General features: G+C 36.6%; 1 protein-coding gene across 13 annotated transcripts in view; it reads right to left on the minus strand.

Annotated features, from left to right (window-relative positions):
* Nucleotides 1-4,423: 4,423 nt before the first annotated feature.
* Nucleotides 4,424-22,372, minus strand: part of PPP6R3 (protein phosphatase 6 regulatory subunit 3) — a 51,739-nt gene continuing 33,790 nt past the window's right edge. For 7 of the 13 annotated variants that reach the window (XM_079308941.1, XM_079308942.1, XM_079308935.1 and 4 more), the window contains 10 exons: nt 22,144-22,230; nt 20,469-20,566; nt 18,974-19,028; nt 18,182-18,312; nt 17,451-17,569; nt 15,958-16,111; nt 14,777-14,883; nt 13,703-13,853; nt 10,362-10,484; nt 4,424-8,410 (listed from right to left, as the gene is read on the minus strand). In XM_079308941.1, the coding sequence (XP_079165067.1) occupies nt 8,359-8,410; nt 10,362-10,484; nt 13,703-13,853; nt 14,777-14,883; nt 15,958-16,111; nt 17,451-17,569; nt 18,182-18,312; nt 18,974-19,028; nt 20,469-20,566; nt 22,144-22,230 (1,077 nt within the window). In that variant the 3' untranslated portion in view covers nt 4,424-8,358. Of the gene's footprint in view, nt 8,411-10,361; nt 10,485-10,516; nt 11,452-13,702; nt 13,854-14,776; nt 14,884-15,957; nt 16,112-16,707; nt 16,832-17,450; nt 17,570-18,181; nt 18,313-18,973; nt 19,029-20,468; nt 20,567-22,143; nt 22,231-22,372 lie in introns of those variants that run through there. The other 6 variants (XM_079308946.1, XM_079308936.1, XM_079308945.1 and 3 more) reach the window with 4 other exon arrangements.

Here is a 22,372-nt window from a genome sequence, read left to right on the forward strand (position 1 = left end):
TTGTCAGCTACAACAGTCGGATTTATATTAGTGATTGCAGTGTGATGGATGAAATGTGCAATTTATAATATCACATTAACAGCTGCTGAAGAGCATGCCACCTCTCCTGATTACTTGAAGTTGTATACAGCTGTAAAACTTGATGAAAATAACAAAAGCTTTGATCTCATACCCATTTAAGCATTCATATTTTTATTTAACAGTTCTAACCTATTACAAGTAAGTTTAGATCTTTTAACTAAACAATTGACTTCCTTTAAAAATACTGACAGTAGTAAAATATATTATGGGAACTGATTTAGGAACTTTAAAGTACTTATAAATGTGTAGAAATGCATTGTGGGGGAAAAAAAAATGCCATGTGTGGGATGAACAGTCACATTTTCCCATCTCATATTACAACCTGGCTGTGCAGCTCAGAAGGTTTTGAAGTATTGGCCACTACTGGCTAAGCAAACTGAACTGTACAAATCCTCTCTGAACTTCATGTAATCCCACTCCATTTTATTGATTTCACTTCAGAATATTTTTCTTGAATTTTGTTGTTGTTTTTTGCGGGGTTTTTTTTGGCATTTCATTTCTTGAATTTCTTCTCCTGTCTCTTTGTTTCATATTCTTCCCTGATTCCAGCATCTCAGGAAGTATAATTTTGGTAAGTTTTACTTATTTTCAGTCTCCCATAGAGGAAAAACACATCCTATTTGGATTTCTAATATTTTGTCATTTCTCCAGAAGTGAGTGAGGACAGGAAGGAGAAATTAGAGGAGGAGATAGAATTTAAGCATCAATAATCTTAATTATGCTACGTGAAATCAAGTTAAACTGAGCTTTTCACAGAGCATGTGACAGACCAGAGTTCAAGCTGATCCACAATGAAGTGAAATTCTAGTCTTTGTTACAAGGATTTGTATAAGAGAGATTTTTAATTACCTCTTTCAGCTTTCACTTAGCAGCCATTACTTGTTTACTTGTTTAACTTGTAACATCAACAAAAAAAACCTTTTACTTCATAAATACACTTGCCTTGAGTATGTCATTTTGCAGCCCTGATAACAGTTCATTCTATCTTTCTACAATCACAAATAGTTCTGTGAAATCTTCCATGAGACATCAGGCAAAAAAGAATGACAAATATACTGCCAGGATTCTTAATGGAGAGTAAGGAAGAGCTTCCTGTAATATAAATTCACAAACTGCAAACATTTATTTCACCCTATTTCTTATCTTCATCCTTTAACTTAAACAAAAACAAACAAACAAACAAAAAAAAAAACCCCACAAAAAACTAAAATAAAAACAAAAAACCCAGAAACAAGAACGAACCAAAACATTTCTAGGACAGGTTCCTTTTCCCTTATTTCTGTAAGGGATTATCCTTATGAAGCACTTGGAGAAAAAGGATACAAGCCTCTTCTAATGAAAAGTACTGGGAAATACTGACATGGATTCTTTTCTCCTCTTTGCTTTTTAGACTAAGAGTGGTTTGTTTCAAATTTCAAGTATTGTGACTGTAGGACTTCATCAGTTGCATCCTCAGCCACCACAGAAGCTGCCATAGCAGCAGCAGAGTTTACTCAGACATATTCAGTAAACTGATAATGTCTAATAAACACCTGTCAGCTTAGCAGTTAGCCTCATTACATTTATTTCTCCTCAACAGAAAAGCTGTAGCTAACAAAAATGCTTGTGCTTATTTTTGAGTTTCTAAGACATTCTTAGAGGTTTGCAGCACACATCAAGGCCATAGATTGTTTATATACAAGTCATTCTTGCTCCATTACCCTTTCTGCTCTGAGGTTAAAAAAGCTTTTTTTTGTCATAAAAACATACAACGAAGATTGTCAGAGATAGAAGTACTCAAGCACTGAAATACTGGTTCATGTCAAAGCAGGAGCAAATCCAAAATCCAGAGGCTATACTAAGTCCCTACAGTCAGGTAAGTGCCTGTGGAATACCCTGATGACACATATGGCTGGACATCACAACAGTCGCAAAAATAATCTTAAAAATTAACTAGTTATTCTTTCAAATATGTCATATGATCAGTCATATCTTTTGTGAGTAAATGAAGACTAAATTCCCAGTCCTCACAGCAAGTTCAGCAGGAGGTTTTGTAAGACAACTGATATTAACACAAAAGCAATAACCTTCTAATTTCGTCTAGCAGCAGCAATCATTCAAGTTTCTGAATCTTCACATTCCAGAGGGCCAGATGTCACTACATAACACACAGCCACATCGTGGGTATAAAATCTGACTTCAATACTCAACTTATTCAATGGATTTCATTAATGTGTATTTTCTTCTCCTGTTGCAACTTGCAACTTCTGTCTTTTCCCTTCATGAGTAACATGCCACATGCATCACTGCCATGAACTATGAAAAAGAATTCTTCCAGGAGCCCAAGGCCATTGGAGGATTCTTGTTTAGAGCAATCCATTATTAACAGCCAGAAAGACTTCATCTTTTTCTAGCTCTCTGAAGCACTGCAATGCCCAAAAAGTGAAACGATGCCTCGCCTGGGATTAAGAAATTCAAACTGCCTTCCCCTGCACTCAAAGCTTTGCCATGTCCCTGCTTTATTTTTTTCAAGCCAGTATCTTGATACTTGCAAGCAATCATGTTTCCATTTGAGTGTTGCCTACCTATATAACCTTTTTGCACACTTTGTGTGAACATTAACACTAGAGACTTCTCACACCAACAAATGTTTTAATGTGACTAGATGATCTAGTTTCTGTACAAATGTCACACTACACCACCATCACTTTCTCGATTCCTTTTCAGATACTTGGCACAAAAACGTATCTAGAAGTAATACCTACTCTCACTGAAGAAACTGGTGAGTCATTTAACACATAGTCCATACCTTCTCATATGACAAAAAAGGATATTGGAGAACAGCTCACATGGAAGAGCATCAAGTATTTACATGTATTAACATAACCCTTGCCCTGCACTTAGTTTTACAATCCAAGACCTTTCCTGAGTTACTCCACTCTAGATTGTAACTGAGATTGTAAAAGGGACTCCCAGCTGGATATGCCTTAACACAGGCTCTAATGAATCAAGTAGCTGGACTAAGAGAGCATCAGAGAAATCATCTGACAAAAGCTGAAGTTTGCTCTGACACCAGAAGCACCAGTTCCTCCTCCCATTAAGATACCTTCAGGCAAGTCAGACACCACTGACTATGTCTACGCATGCAGACAAACCTGAAATGCTTTAGAATGGGCTGTACCTTTTGCACAAGTATCTCTTCAGTCTTCCTGGTAGTCTGCAGTTCAGTAGAATACTTTGGAAATGCACCATGGGCACTGCACCATTCATGTTAAGAGAATGTATCCTACACACTGATGTGCATGCACACAGGTGTGAATCTATAGGTATTTATTTAATCAGTTCAGTTAAAAATTGTCTTCAGTGCTTGTACATAAAAATAAGTATGAATTCCACACAAATCATGTAACTAAGGCTTGAAACAATTTACTTACCAGGAAGTCACCCACTACTTCCCAAGTTCAGAGATTTGTCTCTGGAGTAATTCAAACTAGGTAAGCAATGTACTAGCATTGAAAAGAAAAGTGGCACATTTCGTCAGCCCTTGCATCTTTCCAAGCTAATTGATTGTGAAGGGACTAAGAGAAACAATAGGTCCCCAAGTCCCATGAATATCTCCATTTCTTGTTACTACTCTCTCTGTCAATATGCACAGTCCTCCATGGCTCACTCCAATGCAGAGCCCTTCTCATCTGAAAGCACATCTCAGAATTTTAAGTTTAACAGTGACTAAAGAAAAACAAGCCTTTTAAATGGATACAGAATTAACAAATGTTTCTATAAAGGAGGAAAGATGCTTTGGTGAACTCCCAACAACAGAAACAAGGTCACTTGAGTTTCAGCAGTTTTAGCTTATTTTAGCAATCTCTGATATAAGAATCAGTAGAAGACAGTTAACACTTTTCATCTTTCATTTGAAAAATAGCAGAGAGATTTCCCAAACACTTTTTTCTGTTTGGTGCAAGGAAAAGCAGGTTTTATTTGCAACATCTGCAGTCAGGCTTTGGTGCCCTTGCAGAAGTCAGGCTAGTGCATTACCCAAGGTGAAATTGTGACAGCCTCAGAAAGATAATTGGTGTAGATGAGTAGAATGGGAGAACTCTTCCTAGCTAAGAAAGATAGAAGTGTGGCATATAGTAGAGTTTAAAAGCAGATCTTAATGACTTGCAACAGGTCCAGGTTCCATCTGAAAAAATTATGTCTATTAGACCCTTGAGAAACAAACACCCATCTACCTAAATATCATCCACAGACCACATTAGTGAGACCACCAGATAAACTTCCCCTCTGCAAGAATTATATCTCATGGGACATGAGCAACAAAATCTACACAATCACAGATAGGCAAGGTGTAGCTTTCTTACTCTGGGTGGCTGTATGCCAACAGACAATCATGATCTAAATTACATGAATCATGATTTGAGACACAGAAAACACAGATCACAGGAAAGCACCCGCACCATACACAACTCAAATCCAGAATGAGACCCTAGAATCAGAATTACAGTATTTAAGCTATGGCCAGAAAGATAAAGGGAATCCCACCTCATTTTGCAAGGTACTTAGTGACTTAGAGAAGACAGAAATACAGATAAAGTTCTCTCCAATAAAAATTATGCAAACACTAAGCCCAGACTCATATAAAAACAAATTCTGAAAGATGCTATCACCAAAACACAAGGTAAAGTTTGGGTCTCAGTGCTTTAGCTTGTGGCAGCAGAGTAAGAAGTAGAGATTTCCTTTGGATATAACTAGTAGTACGACTGCATCCAAGTCATTAACCAAGACTAAATAAAGGGCAAACCACAATTTAAAACAAGTAATAGAACCTGGTCTGAGCAAGTCCAAAAAATTTCACGAACTGTCCTATCTAAAGGAGACAGAAAAAGGCCTCTATATTTTCAATAAGAATATTTTTTATTTTAATTTTATTGCCTTCATCTCCTTCCATGCTGTAACCTTACATACTCAAACAATAATGGAACAGGAAGATACCAAATCCTTACTTGCTAGCAAGAAAGACACAGAAGCTAAAAAACAGATGTTAAAACCTTTACCAAAAAAGGGCATTTCGCTGCCACAGTAACAGTCATTTTCCATCCTAGTTTGGAAAACAATACAGACACTTCCATAATAAAACTCAAAGCACTTATACTACACTGGAGAAAGCACTATTTATTCTGAGACAGTCAGAAGTGATTAAGTCTATTAATAGAGCCAATTATATACAGTAAGTACTTCCTGATATAACTGTATGGGACATATGACAGAAAACAAAATCTCCAAGGAAATTAATGCTTTAAAATTTGAACAGAAAGGTAAGTTTATAACAAATGATGGTAAGAATCTGATTCATCTTCCTCACAAATCGCCTCAATGGATTTCACATAAAGAATGAATACCACAGCAAGTTTCCACAAGAAGTATGCAGATGACAACACAGAACTCACTGCTTTCAAGAGGTAGATACAAGGTTTAATAGGTGCAAAAATGTAGACTTCACTCAAGAGCATGGTCACACAGGATTCCATGTACAACGACATAATGAGATTGTTTCCACTATCCTGTTATCTTTTCAGTGAATTAATGGCAATGCAAGTCAAGATGATGACTTACACTTTTACTTAAATGGAACAATCTTGCTGTAAAACTAATTCAGGGCTTACACTTAAAAATAATGGTTTCACTGGTCAAGTGGCATGATTCATCCACTCTGCCAGGTGGGAAGAGGCAATGAGCTACTAGAAATATTACTCATCTAGCCACTTTTGAAACAGACTCTTACTTGAGTAAAAATCCTTCACCACAGAAATCCTGAGGGTTAAATCCACTGCCCATTGACATCAACTGATTATTCCTCAGTTTCAAGTGACTGAACCTTTGGCCATTTCAAAGAGCATTATGGAATGTGGCTGTGGACAAGCCTTTCAAAACAAGCTCATTTCCTCCTAACTGCTGCTAAAAACACTGTAGGAACTCAAACCTGTACAAAGGTGTTAGACTTTAGTCAATGCTGCAAATGCATTAAAATAGCTTTTCATAAAGAAGACTCAAATTCCACTGCATCCAAGTCAAATCTCATTAAACAGGCTGGGCAACAGCCATTCAGGATTCTGGCAGTGCATTCAAACCTCTGTAAGGCTTTGTGAGCAGCAGTGTTGATAAAGATGGCAAAAGAGGTATTTCCACACACCCATAAACCCCTCCCCAAACACACCTCCAATGCTTTCAAGTTCTGGATTCCTTGTGCGAGTAATAGAGTGAGTGGATAAAATACACCCTACACTTCCTCAAAACAGTGGACTGATATGACAATTTGTGAACTGAAAGACAAGCACAAGACTGCTGAACTGAAGGCAACAGGGCCCAGATTCAATTTCATCTCGTGTACGCTGGTTTTCACAGCTACAGAACTAGATAAATCAACGTTTTAGCAAGGGACAAATAGTTCCACTGAAAAGGATTCAAGTTTTTCTCCTTACAAGCATCAAACTTACACAAATGAACTTGCTGCTTTTGCCTGTATTTGGAATTTCTACTTGACTCCAATTCATGTGTTGAAATGAGCAGTTTTGTTTCCAAAGCTGCATTTTCAGTGACAGATCAAAGTGACAAGAAGGACAGCTGCCCATGCTAAAGCTAACACACAAAATGGTTTTAGTCAAGCTGATCTGAAAGTAATTCTTAATTGATAAGGAAAACTTAGAAACTGACTGGATTCCATCATTTATAAAGTACAAATAAAAGGGCAACCATAGCTACCAATTCCACTTATGATATTGTGCTTTCACCCCTTTGTTTTCACACAGCCGATCAGTTTGCAAAAACTTCCAAGGACAAGTGCACTGAACCTTGCAGAAAATGCAAAAGAGAAAGCAATAAGGGCAGTGACATACATGTGGGTTTTTTATTTCTGTATGCAATGTAATGTTTAGGCACGTTGTTTGGGACGCCTTCTAAAAGAAATCATTGGCCATTGTTTAGAATATCCTTTTGGCTTTAAATACTGGTCAGGAAAACAAATGATGTAAAAATAAATGAATATGACTATTACAGAAACAAAAATGGTTTTGCATCTAAAAGTGCAGGAGTATTTTAACCCTTTCACCAGACAATGTGGCAATATACAGTATATTGCTTCTGTTTGTTTGAGAAGGCTGTTGGAATTTTACACTGACATAGAAAATTATAAATTACACAGAATTAGTTTCCATAATCACTATATATATACACAAACCAGCTGTGAAAAAACTGGTTTAGAACATACAAATGAAAGCCTCACACAGATCAGTACAGTGAAATTACCAATTAACACGCTCTGCTGCCAAAATTTGTATTAAAAACACTATTTAACTTTTAAAATGCAGGTACTGTAATTACATTAGCAGCATGAGCACTTTTTACTTGACTTGTCTAAAAGGATTATAGCGTTTTAAATACGCAGATTGTTCTGAAATGTTCCATTGTATAATGCTTGGTATTAAACTAAATCTTGGTGAACTGTTTAAAGGCAGGTGAACCACTTAAACACAACAAGCCATGTGCACTCCAAATATTCTAGTGTTTCACCTGGAAGGTATTGTTTCAAGCAAACTAGACTTAACAGAACATATGGCTTTACAGTAACATCAATTTGTCAACTAAGCTGTTGCAATAAATACTTAAAATCTCTACCAATAGACTTACATTTTTTGATCTGTTTTGAACAATACAGAAAACAATTACCAATTAAAAAACCTGTTGTAAAATGTTGAACACCAAAAAATTCTTATTTAAATCACTTTTGTAAGCTAAACCAACCAAAATAACATTTATAGGGCATTTCAGTTTCAGAAAAAACATGGATTTTCTTTTTCTTTTTTACAAGGTGAAAAATGTAAGAAAACTCCTAAATACTTTGGTCACACTAATCGTCAAATAGTTATGTCTCAAATACATTAGATTTTTGTATTCACTTTTTTATAAAACTATTCTTACAGCCATTTTAACTATAGTAACACTACTGTCATCATTACATGGGTAGCAGGATCTTATTTCACAGGCCCCCCATTATTTAGAACAATACAATATAAACATACGCAAAAATTATTGGTATTTCTCAATGTGCAATATTTTTACACTTATGAATTTCTGTACAATGTCTTAAAATCTAGAATATAAATGTTGCTGGTCCTGATTCCTTGCGAAATTAGTGCAGCAGTGACTGGCTTCAACAGGGTCTAGATGATATCCTCAAGAAACACTCAAACACCTGGACATCAGTTCTTTCTCTTCAGCCAAGGTAGTAGACATCACATATCATACAGGGCCATTAACAGATGCCTCTCCTAAATGGGTGTGCTGATCAGTCCTAAGAGGCAAAAAAAAACCAAACAAAAAAAAAGATGTAAGTACACAACAAAGATCCAAAAAAATTCAGGCAGGTGCAATAAAAACCAAACCAAAACCCAACAACATCAGATCCTGTGTAGCACAACCTGTGAACTGAAAGAAGGAAATATGCTAATAACATGCTCATCCCAATTATCTTCTGCAGTCCAGCATTTCTGGAGTCCTCATTTCCTCATTAAGCATAGCACTTAATTAACTGGACACACCATTGAGGAATGTGTGGTCTTCATTAACTGAGATAATAAGTGATCTCTAGAGATGTGGTATCTCAGAATTACTAATAAAAAGCATATTTCTGATACTTATCCAAATCTTATTCCGTGAAGCAAAATGTGATACTAGGAGTATTTAAGGTTGTACTGGAAAGCCAGCAGCTAAGACACAACAGGAAAAACAACAGCGTCTTAAAAAATTGCTTTAGTTATTCATCTAATCTACAAAGAGCCTTTCAAAAATACTTTGAATGTCAGTCCACTAGGATGAAACATTTATGAAGTATGGTGGAAAATGGAGAACAAACCTACAAGAATGAAAACAGTAACAGTATATACATTTCTAGATAAAAGTTTAGTGTAAACATGGGCTCAATTGCTCTCAACTGACACAAAGATCAAACCAGTGCATGAAGACATTAAAAATATGCAAGCAATAGAGGCAAAAAAATCTCAATTTCCATTCAGTGCAAGACTATGGAATACATCTGAAGATTCTCTCAAAGAATGCAAATACTGCTTGAAACTACAGATGAGGAAAGTTACCTGTAACTCCTGTTCTCTGATGGTGGACATCACAGAGAAGCCACTCTGGGGTCTGTGCTCTACATGCACATGACCAGCAGGAGCCCCCTAGCTAAGTCTTTGGCTGCTAAGCTCTAAAAACACTTTTTAAAAAACATATGTAAACATTAGAGAAAAGACAGCACTAGACAAAAGCAAACACTTTTTAGAGAAACCTGGAAGGCAAGAAACAAATGTTGTATGGACAGGAAGTGTGACAGCCTGCAAAGTCTATGACAGAACAGGGCTCCTAGCAGAGATTACTCCTGCTAGCCAGCAGCCAGAGACCTACCTAGGGGACTCCTTCCACTAGTCATACATACATGGAGCCCCAAAGCACCATTAGGTTTATCTTGGTATTTATCCTGTGCTTATGAGGATCTACTGCAACAGCCACCTTCAGAGAAAGTTCTCAGCTTTGCTGAAACCAGCACAAGTCAGTGAAAGGAGATCCTGAGATTTCCCACAACCTAAAGGCAATCTAGCAATCTGCCAACTCTGTTGGTTCAGACAAGCATCTTCACTCAAAAGGTAATCACCTAGTACCCAAGGACCTTTTCCCTACAATGTAATGCTTAGCAGCATTAAAAAAATACTGCCTTGATACAGACTGCATTTCTAGGAGACATTGTGAAAAAGTTTTTGAGTTTCCCACTAAGTGGACAGGGTTGGTTTTCTTCTGATTAGAATCCCCTTCTTGATCAAGTTTGAGATTTATGCAGAGTAAGAAGTTCGAGGAAATGAATTAAATATTGGCTCAAAAACAAGTCTTAAAAACCAGAATTTAAATTTGCCAAGCATGCTTCCATTTTTTAGTCTATATACAGTATAAATCAGAACATGCAGTAGTTCTGTGCATCAATTCACTATTCTAACTTAGTAACATTGTCACAAAACAGAATGGGGATTTTTACAACTTCCTGCAAGAAAAATACTTTGAAAAGTATTTGAAAGAAAAAGCCTTTGATGACTCAAGAGTCTCAGAATCAACTAAAAATTCAACTTGCAAGAATTGAATAAAATAAAAGCAAGCACATTTTTAGACTGCTAAACTCAATCTCTTTAGACCAAGCCTACTAGAATAACACACCAACTGCTATTTAGTGAACTGAAAGCATCCTTGAATGCAGTTACCTCTGTTCTGGACTGCTGTTAGCAGGCTGAAGACCTGAAGGGACCTCTTCTGCAACCTCTGTATTCTCTTCTACTACATATTTACAAGAAGGATCCTGCGAGGTAGTCAATTTTCCTTCCTCACTTAAAAATCAAAACAAAACAAAAGCAAGAGGTTATTTAATGTATTTAACGTTGAAGTTTATTTATAGGGAATTTCAGGCAACAGGAGAAAACTGAGACGGGTCCATATTTCACATGCAAATGGATTTTAAGTTATGATTGCAACATGAAGATCAAGCACATGGCTCTAGACTTTACAAACACCTAATGATGCACTGGTGTTTACATTCCATTAAAACTTGACCGGATAAAAGGGCAGGAAACACAGTGATTGCAAATACGATCAGAAAGGAAAAAAGGAATGTATGTGATGCCTGAAGTGATAACAATCACGATCCTTTACTATACATACCGATAGGATTTCAACACTCTGAAGCCAGAAGTATGCAAAAATGGAAGAAAGTATAAAAGAAATTCAAGATTCCCTCAGAAACTGGCATTAATAAAGTCTGTCCACGAAACATACCAGCAAAATCATTAACTCATCACTAAATTTCATAATAAACTTCCTAGTAACTCCACAGTGAATACTATGTACAGTTTATGGAGTACAAAGACTGCAGCCCAATCTACTTTGCAAACTTCCTCTTATAGACAAAAACAAAGTCCAGTGAAAAAGTTGTACACTCACACTATGTAAGACAGTACCATGTAACCAGGCAGCCTCAAAAGTCATTATTGAATAAACCTTCTGGTTTGCCTCTAAACCCAAACTTTTCTGCCTCTCTATTCCACCCTCTTCCACCTCAACCACACCATTATGAGTGAACTAAAACACAAATTTGAGCGTATATACCTGCAAGAGATAGTTATAAAGTAGCTCTGAAGTAGACAAACATCAATCTTATACCTCTGTGGCAACAAATCTATTTATTCAAGAAGTGCCAATCTCCTCTGTTGGTTTTCTTCCTATTCTCACAGTTCTCCTTTCCATGGATCCTTTAAATTTCAATGAATCCTTCTCTTTTCTCCTTCTATCCTGCAGAGCCTGCAAAAATACTGTCTTTTGCATTGCAATCTTGCATCAAGTTTTCCCCATCTAATCTCCCCATCTCATTTGCTTTGATACTCTTTGCATTGCTTCCAAATAAAATACTTGTGACCATCACTATCAAAAGTGATGCCCTAGGATTTTTTAATTTTTTTAAAGAGACACTCTCTGCTAGCATTCCTCCTACTTGTTCTCCACTGTGAACTAAATTCAGAAATCAGATTTTTGTCCTTTCCAGCTTTTCACAAATTAACTACTGCATTTAGAAATCCCCTCAATGCTGACTTCAACACCATCAATTTTCTATTGACAGAAACCTAGATAAAGCTGAAGTTTGGAAGTATCCACTTTGAAAGGCAAACAGGCCAGAGTTGGACTTCCCCTCAGTACTCTGTCCCTTAATTTAAACTTTTTCCCAGCAAGTTGGTTTAAAAAATGCCACTTGAGCATTGAACCACAATGAAGCAGCATATCTCTATCAGAGTAGAACAGTCTCCACATTTAAGATCTTCATGTTTGTGCCCCCTTGTATGTTTCTTTGACATCTCCCTTACAAATCAAGTTCCCATAACTAGAAGTTCTCAATGTGCAATCGAACAGAGTGCCTGGTAATCTCATCTGGACTCCCTTTCCTATAAAATATTGGAACAGATAAACTTTCAAGGTTCCTTCTGACTGGGGCAATTCTATGATATTGTCTCCCTTTGCACCTCTATGTCCTTTTAGCTACAGTTCCAGCAGGTAGTTCCATGAAGGTAGGCAGGAATTGTCACCAGATGCTGCCTCCTCCTTAGTTTTTGTACCAGTATCACAAGACACACAACTTGAAAGTGCATATGAGCTAAACTAGTTTAAAGAGAAGTTTAAAGACACCATGGATAACTAAACCAAATTTGTAAGCATCTATGAGTAAGGACCATGAAAAAGCAATGTGAAAAGACAGAACAAACTGGAGAGCAGACACATCATTTACTAAGTCAGCAATGCACTATGGATGGCTTCACGTGACATCAATCTGCAGGAGTCTCAACACTTCTCTAAAGTGCTGTGGTTCATTCCTCTATCAATGCCATTTGATTGAGAAGCACTGTGCAGCCACAGATTTTCCCCCTCTGTGCTGAAAAACTATCAGAAGTTAAAGTCATCCAGATAATCAAATGGATGGAAACAAGAATGATGGAAAGCCATTTGGTTTTCAAGGTCTATTCATTTTGGATGGTTCAGGAATTATCTCCTAACATTAACAAAGTAAATTAATTTATACAACAGGCAATGTAAGGAGGAGTAACACTGGAAAAGTTTCTTATACTGGAGTCGATTCAGGGTTGGTTTTTTTTAAGCAGCTTTTAAGACATACTGACAATTTTGTTTTAGTATTTAAAGCTAGAATAGGAACACATACTAGGAAGTTATTCTAAAAGAACAAGAAGAGGGCTGCATGTCAAAATGCTCTAGCAGTGTGCTCCAATTTATCAACATTAAGGTGGAGGCAGGACACATCAGCTTCAATAGAGACAAAATTTTTGCATGTTGTACTGTTTGTAGCCTCTCTTTCCCTAAATTAATATTTGATACTAAATAAAAAACAGTTGATCATTAAATCTGAGATCACAATATCTTAATAGATGGGTTGGAGTAGATAACACTGAAATGAGCTTTATGCTCATAAAAGGATCACAGTGTTGTTATACATACAACATAGTCAAATTGTATATTATAGGACACTTATTCCTGAATCTTTGTATCAGAAGATGGCAAAACTAAGAAGTTGTTCTTCCAGTTGTTCTAGAATTCCATGTGCCACCTGTAGTCCACAACAGATTTAATACCATCATGTATATCACCAACAGTGATCACCCCAACTGTCTGTTGAGCTACACTCAAAAGCAGTGCCTGACCGGCTTACAACTTTCCAATCCATATCTAAGAACTCTGTCCAAAATTTTAAAAGCTTAGTTTTGATATGCAATGTTAAAAGAACTGTACATGAAAAATGTATAGTAATGTGCATCAGGGGCAAAAGCTGAGTCAGTCTTCTGCTAATAACCTTCCACTGAAACTAAGGCTTGATAGGTAAAGTCGCATGTTATAGTAACAAACTACGAGTCAAATTTCAAAACCGTTACTTTGAAAGATTTCTAGTTAAAGCCTCAAATTACCACTTAATAAGAACTCTTTCTGATGATACAGTGCTCCATCAACAGTATTCTATTCACATGGTGGAAAGACAGCAAACAGGCACTCTTACCTTTTGAAAACGGCAGTTTCAGTTTTAGCATCTACAGTTAGGCTCAGTGTCTCCTTCATGCTGCCATTCATGACTGTCTCAGTTACCTTGTCTGTGTTTTCCACATCATCCTCTCCATCTGAGCTGGCCTCCATAGCAACACTTGCTGGGGCTGCAAGTAGATATAGAAGCAATTCAGTACATGGCTGGTCATGTTTCTATTTCATGTGCAAGCACATAAGCCAATATATCAAGAAGAGTATTTCTGCAGTTTCACACAATTCTTGAATTCTTCCTTACAGAGAATGTCACCTTTCTCCAAGTGTCACATGAAGAATATGAGTATTACTTACAGATGACTTAAGAAAAAGCCACAGTCTGTAGATACTTTCATTTTGACTGACAATGGTTACTGCAACAGTTTTGCCTAAACGAGACCTTAGTAGGATTACGGTGACAAATTATTTTTCTGTACAGCCAAATTCATGACAAGTCTGCACAGCACAAATTTGACTCTAAGCTTTAAAGTACTGACAAATCTTTGAGAAGTCCAGTCTGCCTGGACTTCTCACATGTACTTCTTTCTCCCACTAGTAGTAATAGATACAACAAGATGATCATTAAAATATTTTTGTCCTTTTAACCAGTTCATACACATAGAACAAACAATTAGAGCATGCATAGTGAAGGTGGCTTAGAAAAGCATGAGCAGGGAGGAGAAAATTGAACACATTGAGGCTACTGGCCTATTACCACACAGGACAAAAGTGAAGGCTACCATTCTTTCTGGGCACAGCTCAGCTAAATGCTGACAGAAGTGAGAAGATTCTCTAACAGAACAAACTCTGCTTCTTTGTAATGCTTTTCAGTTCATGATGTGCAAACTTTTTTAAGGTATTAGTAACACTAGCTCTTATTTCAAATGAGAAGGTATTTTAAGTAGTCTATAAATTCTTTGAAAATACTTTTAATACCTGTCAGAACAGCAGCAGAGCTAGAGAAGAGTCTCTGGAAACCTAAAATTTTGAATTTCAGGGAGACTATTCTTACACACTATGATCAAGCCATTTGCATTTGGGAATGAAGTTTACTTACTCTCTAGCGGTGTTGTAAGAGTAGCTGCGTTTGCACTCAGGGGATCACCTGGATCTGTGTTTGTTTCCATTTCCACAGGAGAATTACTTCTTAAGGAGTCTTTTGAGCTTCAAGTAGAATAAAAAAAACTTTTAGAAACATTCCTGAATAGCAAAATGAAGTATTCTTAAACAGTATTAGTTCTCAATGAAAGGTATAAGGCCTAGAACTGCACTGAAACTGAATTACAGCAAGTTTGTTTCTAGGAGTGCTGGAAAGCCATGCTAAAGAAGCTCAGTAATAGAAAATGCACCAGAACTAAGTGGACAGTGTTTCATGGTCATTTTATTTTTACTTCATTTTATTACATTACAAGTACTAGTGGACATGTCCCTAGTAACTAAGGCATACAGGTATCACCAGCTCCTTGTAGTGTTTCCAAATATTTTTAACTGTTTTGTTAAATGCGTTTTTCTAACTTGATAGTTCACTATTGAGACTGGCAGTGCAGTCGTGAACAACTACAAAAGCAATTTCTCTACTTGATTTTACATATTGTACAGCTACAAGTTTTTCATTCTAAAGGAACTCAGGTGATAAGATTTGGCCACTTGAAAAACATCTCACTATTTACAGAATGTTTTTTCTATCCAGTAATGCAGCAACGCCATGTTTTCATTTTCTAGGCCCTTAATTTGGTTACCAATTTACCTGCCTCAATCATGAAACAACAGTTTTATGTTGGAAAAAAAAAAATCATACTTTTATATCTGAGCTGTTTTAATGCCCAGACAGAAAGTGAAAAGCCAAATGTACAAAAGCAAAGTCTTCCAATATGAGAAGGAATTAGTTCCTGACTGCCAATATTTGGCAACTCAAAATTTACACCTATTTGATTAGGTACATACACAAGACTTCACTAGAGTGTAAAGTTCAATCCAAAAGAAGAACACCATTATCTTGGGTGTTCTCAAAATCGTGCAGAACTTCTTAACCTAGTTATCACAAGTGCGTAACAACACAAAATTTAAAAAACTCAAAACACTAATACTCATCCATCCTGGCAAGGGACATCATACAGACACAAGCTGTTGGAGCACATGGCACTCTTCAGACCCTTTACATGCTCCAGCAACACAGGCTTGGGCAGGGATGGACACCCCAACAAAACCAAACTCACCCTGAGTAACTCATATTCTTACCTCAAAGAGGATGTGAAGTCAGAAAAGGAAGCCCAGCCAGTTTCTTTAGCTGGCACAGGTGCTTCAGTACTCCACACAGCAGAGCCAACAGAATCCAGACTGGCACCATGTGCTGTCTCCATGGGTACATCGAAGTTTGCTGACCAATTAGGTGCTGAAAAACCATCATTAAGTCCATTAAGAACAAATTTCTATAAAAAACAGGAGTGCACATAAGCCTAACACACTGATTTTCTCTATGAACATTCCATAAAGAGAAGCAAGATTCATAACTAGACTTGAAAGCACATGCAGAAAAATCCTGTACTTCCTGTTAAAAAATGAATGTATTCCCCAAAAGAAAAATTCTGCTAGTAAGGCAGAATTTTAAGATCAGTAATTCAGAGTACTCTGCTAAAAAAAAAAAAAAAAAAGTTTATCTGAAGAACAAAACTAATGAAACATATTAAGTCACAAGTACAATCCCACTTTATCCTTTAAATTAACCTCAATATTTGCTGTCATTTTTCAAACTAATTTCTATAATGATGACAATTGTAAGAGTTTTCATCCCTTTTTCATTTTTTTCAAATAATTTCTCATGCACTAACACCACTGCTAAGTTTCAGAAAAGTTTAAGGCTTTTTACAACTTAAAATATTTATTGATATTCTAAATTTGGGAGCAATTGTGAATAGCATCTAATTTAGGATAGGTCAATTCAAAATACTTCACCTACCCAAGGGAAACATGTTTTTCTGTAACACTTACATACAAAAAAACAGGCTGAAAAGGAAGCTCTGACTAGTAATTAGAAAATCCAACCCAGGCAGATATGGGAGGAGACCCACATGGATCAAAACTTGTTTGACACACAGATGCCAACGACACCAATCTGACAAAAGAAAAGAAAACCCTTAACTTTTCCTTCTAATGTAATTCCTTACAGTCTAGATAAACACAGGGCTTTTGCCTACAGACACTGCCAGTTTAACAAAAGCCAGTTTAGTCTTAACTGATGTAATAAGTTGAAAAGTTTTCACATTTGAGTCAAGATTCCATGTAAGAGTCTCCTGATGTGTATCTTTCATTCACATTTGAAAATAGAACAATGCAAATTCACTTAGCTTCTGTAGGAAGTCTTCTACAAGAGCATTTTTAGACAAAAAGCAGGTCTGAAAGACTTCCAGTAAAAATACCATCTTTTGGGTTTGGATAGTAACATATTAGGTTTTTGTAGGCACTCAATATTTATAAATGAATATTTAATCCTCCCCTTTCTGACTACTCCTTTTTTAACACTTGAAGAGTAGAAACATGAATTTTAGAGAGTAAGTAATTTAAGACATGTAAGGAATTCAAACTTCCAACACATACATGCTCTGTAGCAAGTGGAAAAGACTACTTTAAGACAGTTGGAATAAAAGCAGGTAACAAGGAAACTCCTAAAAACCAGGCTGCTAGATGTAACAATTTCCTACAACCCAAAGCAGCAGGGAAAAAAAGCTACGTACGTTCACTTAAGTCTACTTCCATTTTGTCCTCTGTATTGGTGTGGGACTCAAACAAGTCTTGTTTAGTTCCATCCTCTTCTTCAGAATCTGTACTTTCTTCACTGTCTGTACTGCCCGAACTTCAAACACAAAGAGAGAGTTTACATTCTGTTTTTAGTATAACAACCTCAGCACAATGAAATATTGCAGAGTTTCAGACTAGAGAGAATTACAGTAATTTCTGACACATTACTTGAGGTATAAGTTCTAGCTCTTAGTATTCCCCTCATTTCTCTCTCAAAGAAAGAAGGTTTAAGATTTTTCACTTGATCACATGAAGAGGTTATCAGTAGGTATTGAGGGAGGCTGAACAGTCCTGAGTTTTGGGGACTAGATGCTCCTTCCCCTCAATGCATTTTCCTTTGTCCACAGCCATACTGGTACTGTAGTGAGGACAGCAAAATCTAATAGAGGTGTGGTGCTGGGCTGCCTTGTCCAAAGCAAGGACAGCTGGGCCAGTTTAAAGGCAGAAGGAAAGAAGACACAGGAAAAAAAACCAACAAGCTACAAAAGCCAAAGTGCATCTTCTGCAAATTACAGCTGGAAAACGAAGCACTAGAGCCCCATCTCTACCCATTTCTGCAAAGAAGTTATGCTGGACAGTCTGCACTAACAGACAGACTGAACCAGAGGAGAGGTGCATTACTGCAAGCTCACTACACTGCTATTTGGATGAGAAACACCCTTCTCACCTGGAACGCCTCTGGGACTCTGGTGCAAAGGTAATGTGTTTTTCTTCCCAAATGTCTTCTTCATCAGAGCCACCATCATCAAACTGCTGTATCCTCTCCTTACAGCAAGCCTCAAACAAGGCTATGTTGCCCTAAATACAGCAGAAGTATAAAATTCACATTACATTAGTAAGCATCTTGAAAACAAATGACTGTTCTGAAGAGAATCTTAAGCATTTCTCTAAAAACAGCAGAAAACCAAAATGTCTTGATTTAAAGCTTGTCAAGAAAATATGAAGGGCTGCTCGTTTTACTTGGCGACTAACAAACTGCGTGGACCAAAGAACACTTAGGAGCTTCCATTATGTTTAAAAATGGGATGTAGGAGTGACCCCAAAGAGCCTTCCAGACAACCAGAACACAAAGTACTCTAGCTTTATTTTCCAGTGAAGGGTCATTTTAGCTCAGCCAACAAATAATATTGAGGTTCAGAGACTCTGTCATTACTTTCCTGTCACTGCAATCTCACTCGACTTAAAGAGCTTCTAATCATAAAACACAAGTGTGCACAAACCAGATCTAAGACCAATCTCAAACCCAGCTATAAAAATCAGAAACAATTCTGCCTAATACTTATTAATAAGAACAATAATAGTGTCTTCCAATTAATGAATCTCATTACATAGGAATAAAAGAGAGTAAATATTTTCCATTGATTTCCACATAAAAGCAGTAAATATAACCACTGTCAACACTGTGAGGTCATGCCAAAGTTTAAAAGGTAGTAATTTTTCTGATGGAACACATACTTACACTTTCATTAGTATTGAGGGTAAAGTTGATGTCCGAAACCCGATCAAAAGAAACACTACAAGAAAAAAAGAAATGTACTCAATAACACAGGATTTTCCATTGTGACAGGAAGACATTTAACTTCTCTTTGGTTTCTTATTTTCCAATAATCTAAAAATAGAAGACAAAAGACAAATAGTCTCAACACAGAACAGTTAAAATTACACGCCAAGGAGGCCTGGCATTTCTGTGATTTTTTTCATCTGTTAAATATTTTAAACAGAACATTGCCATCTACAGTTAGGTGTATGCAACAAGCTTAAATAAGCATAACTGAAATTATATACCCAAATCTTCCAAGTAACTTCACCTACAGATTAATTCAACTCATGAGTACATCATCAGTGTACCTGTCAAGTCTTGAGACCTCTTTACATAAGTAGTCATCATCTTTCTATTTCAAGAGTACAGACTTCCAAAGGCATGAACTTTAAGGAATTCCAACTCCTATCTTGCCAAAATCCACTTGCTTCTAACAAAATTAAGGAGTACCCTGTGTTCCTTCCTCTACATCATATCTTAATCTCTAATCTCAGCAGGTTCTGTGGCGTAAAAAGGCAGCAATGCTTTTTGGATGGAAGGTACAAGCTTCAGCCAGACATCACTTATTAAGCATAATTAGTGATACTAAGCACATTTCTTATAGAGAAGCACTGAGATTATTATAAAAATACCCTTCTAAAAAATCATCTTGAAGTAATGCTTGTTATCCCTACTTGCATGTTCTGGCACCCCAAGCCATGAAATCTTATAAAAACTATGATCAACTCTACCATCAGCAAGAGCCCCTATTCTCTCCTTCTCCCTTTATTGCATCCGTTTACTTAAAAAGAAATATTTTGTGAGAGGTGTTTTCTCTTGTGTGCTGGTTTTTGTTTCATTTGGGGTTTTTTAACTTGACCAAGACTGTTCTCATTCCCTCATCTTTCATCTAAGACTATTTGTAGAAATCAGTCAAAACTGCCTCGACCTTATAAACAAAGGTAGACTTACAATGTCCCTACTTACTCTCCCCTATAGAAAAGTATACTCAGACATGCTGTTCCTGTCATCTTTTCCAGGAAAACATAGAAATAGAGCTATTAATATAGTTGTCAGCAGGGGAAAAAAAGCCACTTTGAGACAGAGAGAAAGTGACCCAAATAATGTTAGGTCAACAGAGAGCCATAGCTCTCTGTTAAAAAGCAGAGTTATAATTCAGTTTTTTGTTCACAAGTACAGCGTTCTCAACATTGGAGAACAATAGGAGATTAGAAAAAGAGGAAAAGCTGTTGCTTTTTTCTGTTCAGGGAGGTTTCTATCAATGCACACAGATAGCACAAAAAACAGGACTGATTGGCAACTGTTTCACATCAGTAAATGCTTGTACTTATCATAAGCAAAACCACAGCCAAAAACACAGTAAGAAAGAAAACTCACAAGACTATAGCCAAATTCAGTGTAATATTATACTCACTTGCCAATGTCATCTTGATCAGCAAACTTCTCATCGTTGAAGCCAAACTGGTCAATAAAATTGGACGTCATTTGTTGCATCTGATAATCAGAAAAGGCCTGGCAACCCCAGGACCAACGACAGTGATATAATGATTCTACTAGTACTCTAAAATCTATTTGCCCATTTTGCTTCAAAGAAATAAAAGTCTATCTAAACTCAATGTAAAAGAACAGGAGAAGAATTTGTCTTAACCTCTGAATTTTGAAAGGCAGCATCAACTACAACCCTACTTACATTTACTGACCTGAAAGCCAATCTAACAGTTTTCAATAAAAAAAGTTAAATCTGTGGTTTAATCACATTAACCAGCACCTTTCCAAAAGGACCCCAAAGAAACAGACAAACAACACTATATAAAAAAAAAAAGCTGCCTTGGTCAAAATAACATGAAGTTATAAATAGTAAGAACCAGAAAAGTAAACTATATATAGATACTAAAGTACTGTTGCATGTTTATTATGCAGGTATCACTAGCAAAATCAGTCATGAGCACTCACACCAGCAGCATCTATTAAATATTAGAATAATGAAAACCATGGAATATTTTACATCTCAGTGCAGTGTCACTGACACAAGTGAGCTGGTTTTTTAAATAAAGATGACAGTGTCAGCTGCCAGCAGATCAGTATATACACTAAGGTACATGTGGGCATCATCAGCTTTTGTCTCTTATTTCCCAGGACTATCACTAAATTATAAATTACTACACATCCTCTAGGGACTTTTAGTAGCTTTATTTCCATGTGTAAAGTCAGCCAATGCTAAGATACAAAGCTGTCACGTCAACTCTTGGTTCCTTGCCCAGGTAGCTGAGGGGACACAGTATGGTGGTAAAGTTAAACAAAGTGAATATGGAAAGAAAACAAAAGAACAATCAAAAAACCCCAAGTTCAGATTAAGGCATTATGAAAACTGAAGGAAAAAGAAAATATATATAAAAGGAGGAGGTATACAGCAAGACAAACTTGAAAGAAGCAGCACTGGACCATCTGCATTTCTCCAGATTAACTACCTGGAACTGCTGGGATTGCCTAGGCACAGCAGGTCACTAAGGGGATGCATGAAAAGCACAGAGATATTAGAAGATCTTACTTTCTCACTAAAGCTGCTACAGATAGCACCCATCTTATCAAGTTTTTTTACAGGTGCACCTTACAGGTACAAAAGCACTTAATCAGATAAAAATGCATCAGATTCTTTAAGACTGAGCCACCACCCACAGTTTAGACTTAGACAAGCAATTACTTATTATAAAAACTACAGAAAATGCATAAAATACCAAAGCCAGTATTAGACTAGGTAGTTACTACACAGCTGTTAGTGTGATCTGAATGATTTCAGTTAGTAACCCAGACATATAATGCCATCTAAAGCATCTGATTCCATCTAAGAGATCTATTGGCAATCTTGTGCCACAAGGCTCCCACTCATTCGCTACCACAAAAAGAATTCAGAGATGCTTATGAGTCTTGCAAGACAGTTGTGTGCATGCACACATGTCTAGGTATAAATTTAAACTTTCTAGACTTATATTTGCTTTTGAGAGAAATTATAAGTTCCACTGCATTTTAAAAAATGCCCTAATTTACTTTTACAGAAAGGCAAATTAAGCTATTAAAAGAATTCAACTCACCTGCTGCAAAGAAGAATCCTGTGAAAAGCCAGTTTCTTTAAAGTCTATTTCATCATCACTGGAAGAATGAATGTGGCAGGTAGTAACCTGTACAAAGAAATTGGGTCATTAGCATAGTATATAATGTATTTGTTTAAAGGATAAAAGAAATTGTTTTAATTCTTTGTCTTTCTATTCTACTGAAAACTGTGGAGTTTGGAGATAAGTTTTCAATTCAGTTTTACTGCTA

The sequence above is a fragment of the Erithacus rubecula genome, assembly GCF_903797595.1.
Source record: "Erithacus rubecula genome assembly, chromosome: 6".
Classification (NCBI taxonomy): domain Eukaryota; kingdom Metazoa; phylum Chordata; class Aves; order Passeriformes; family Muscicapidae; genus Erithacus; species Erithacus rubecula.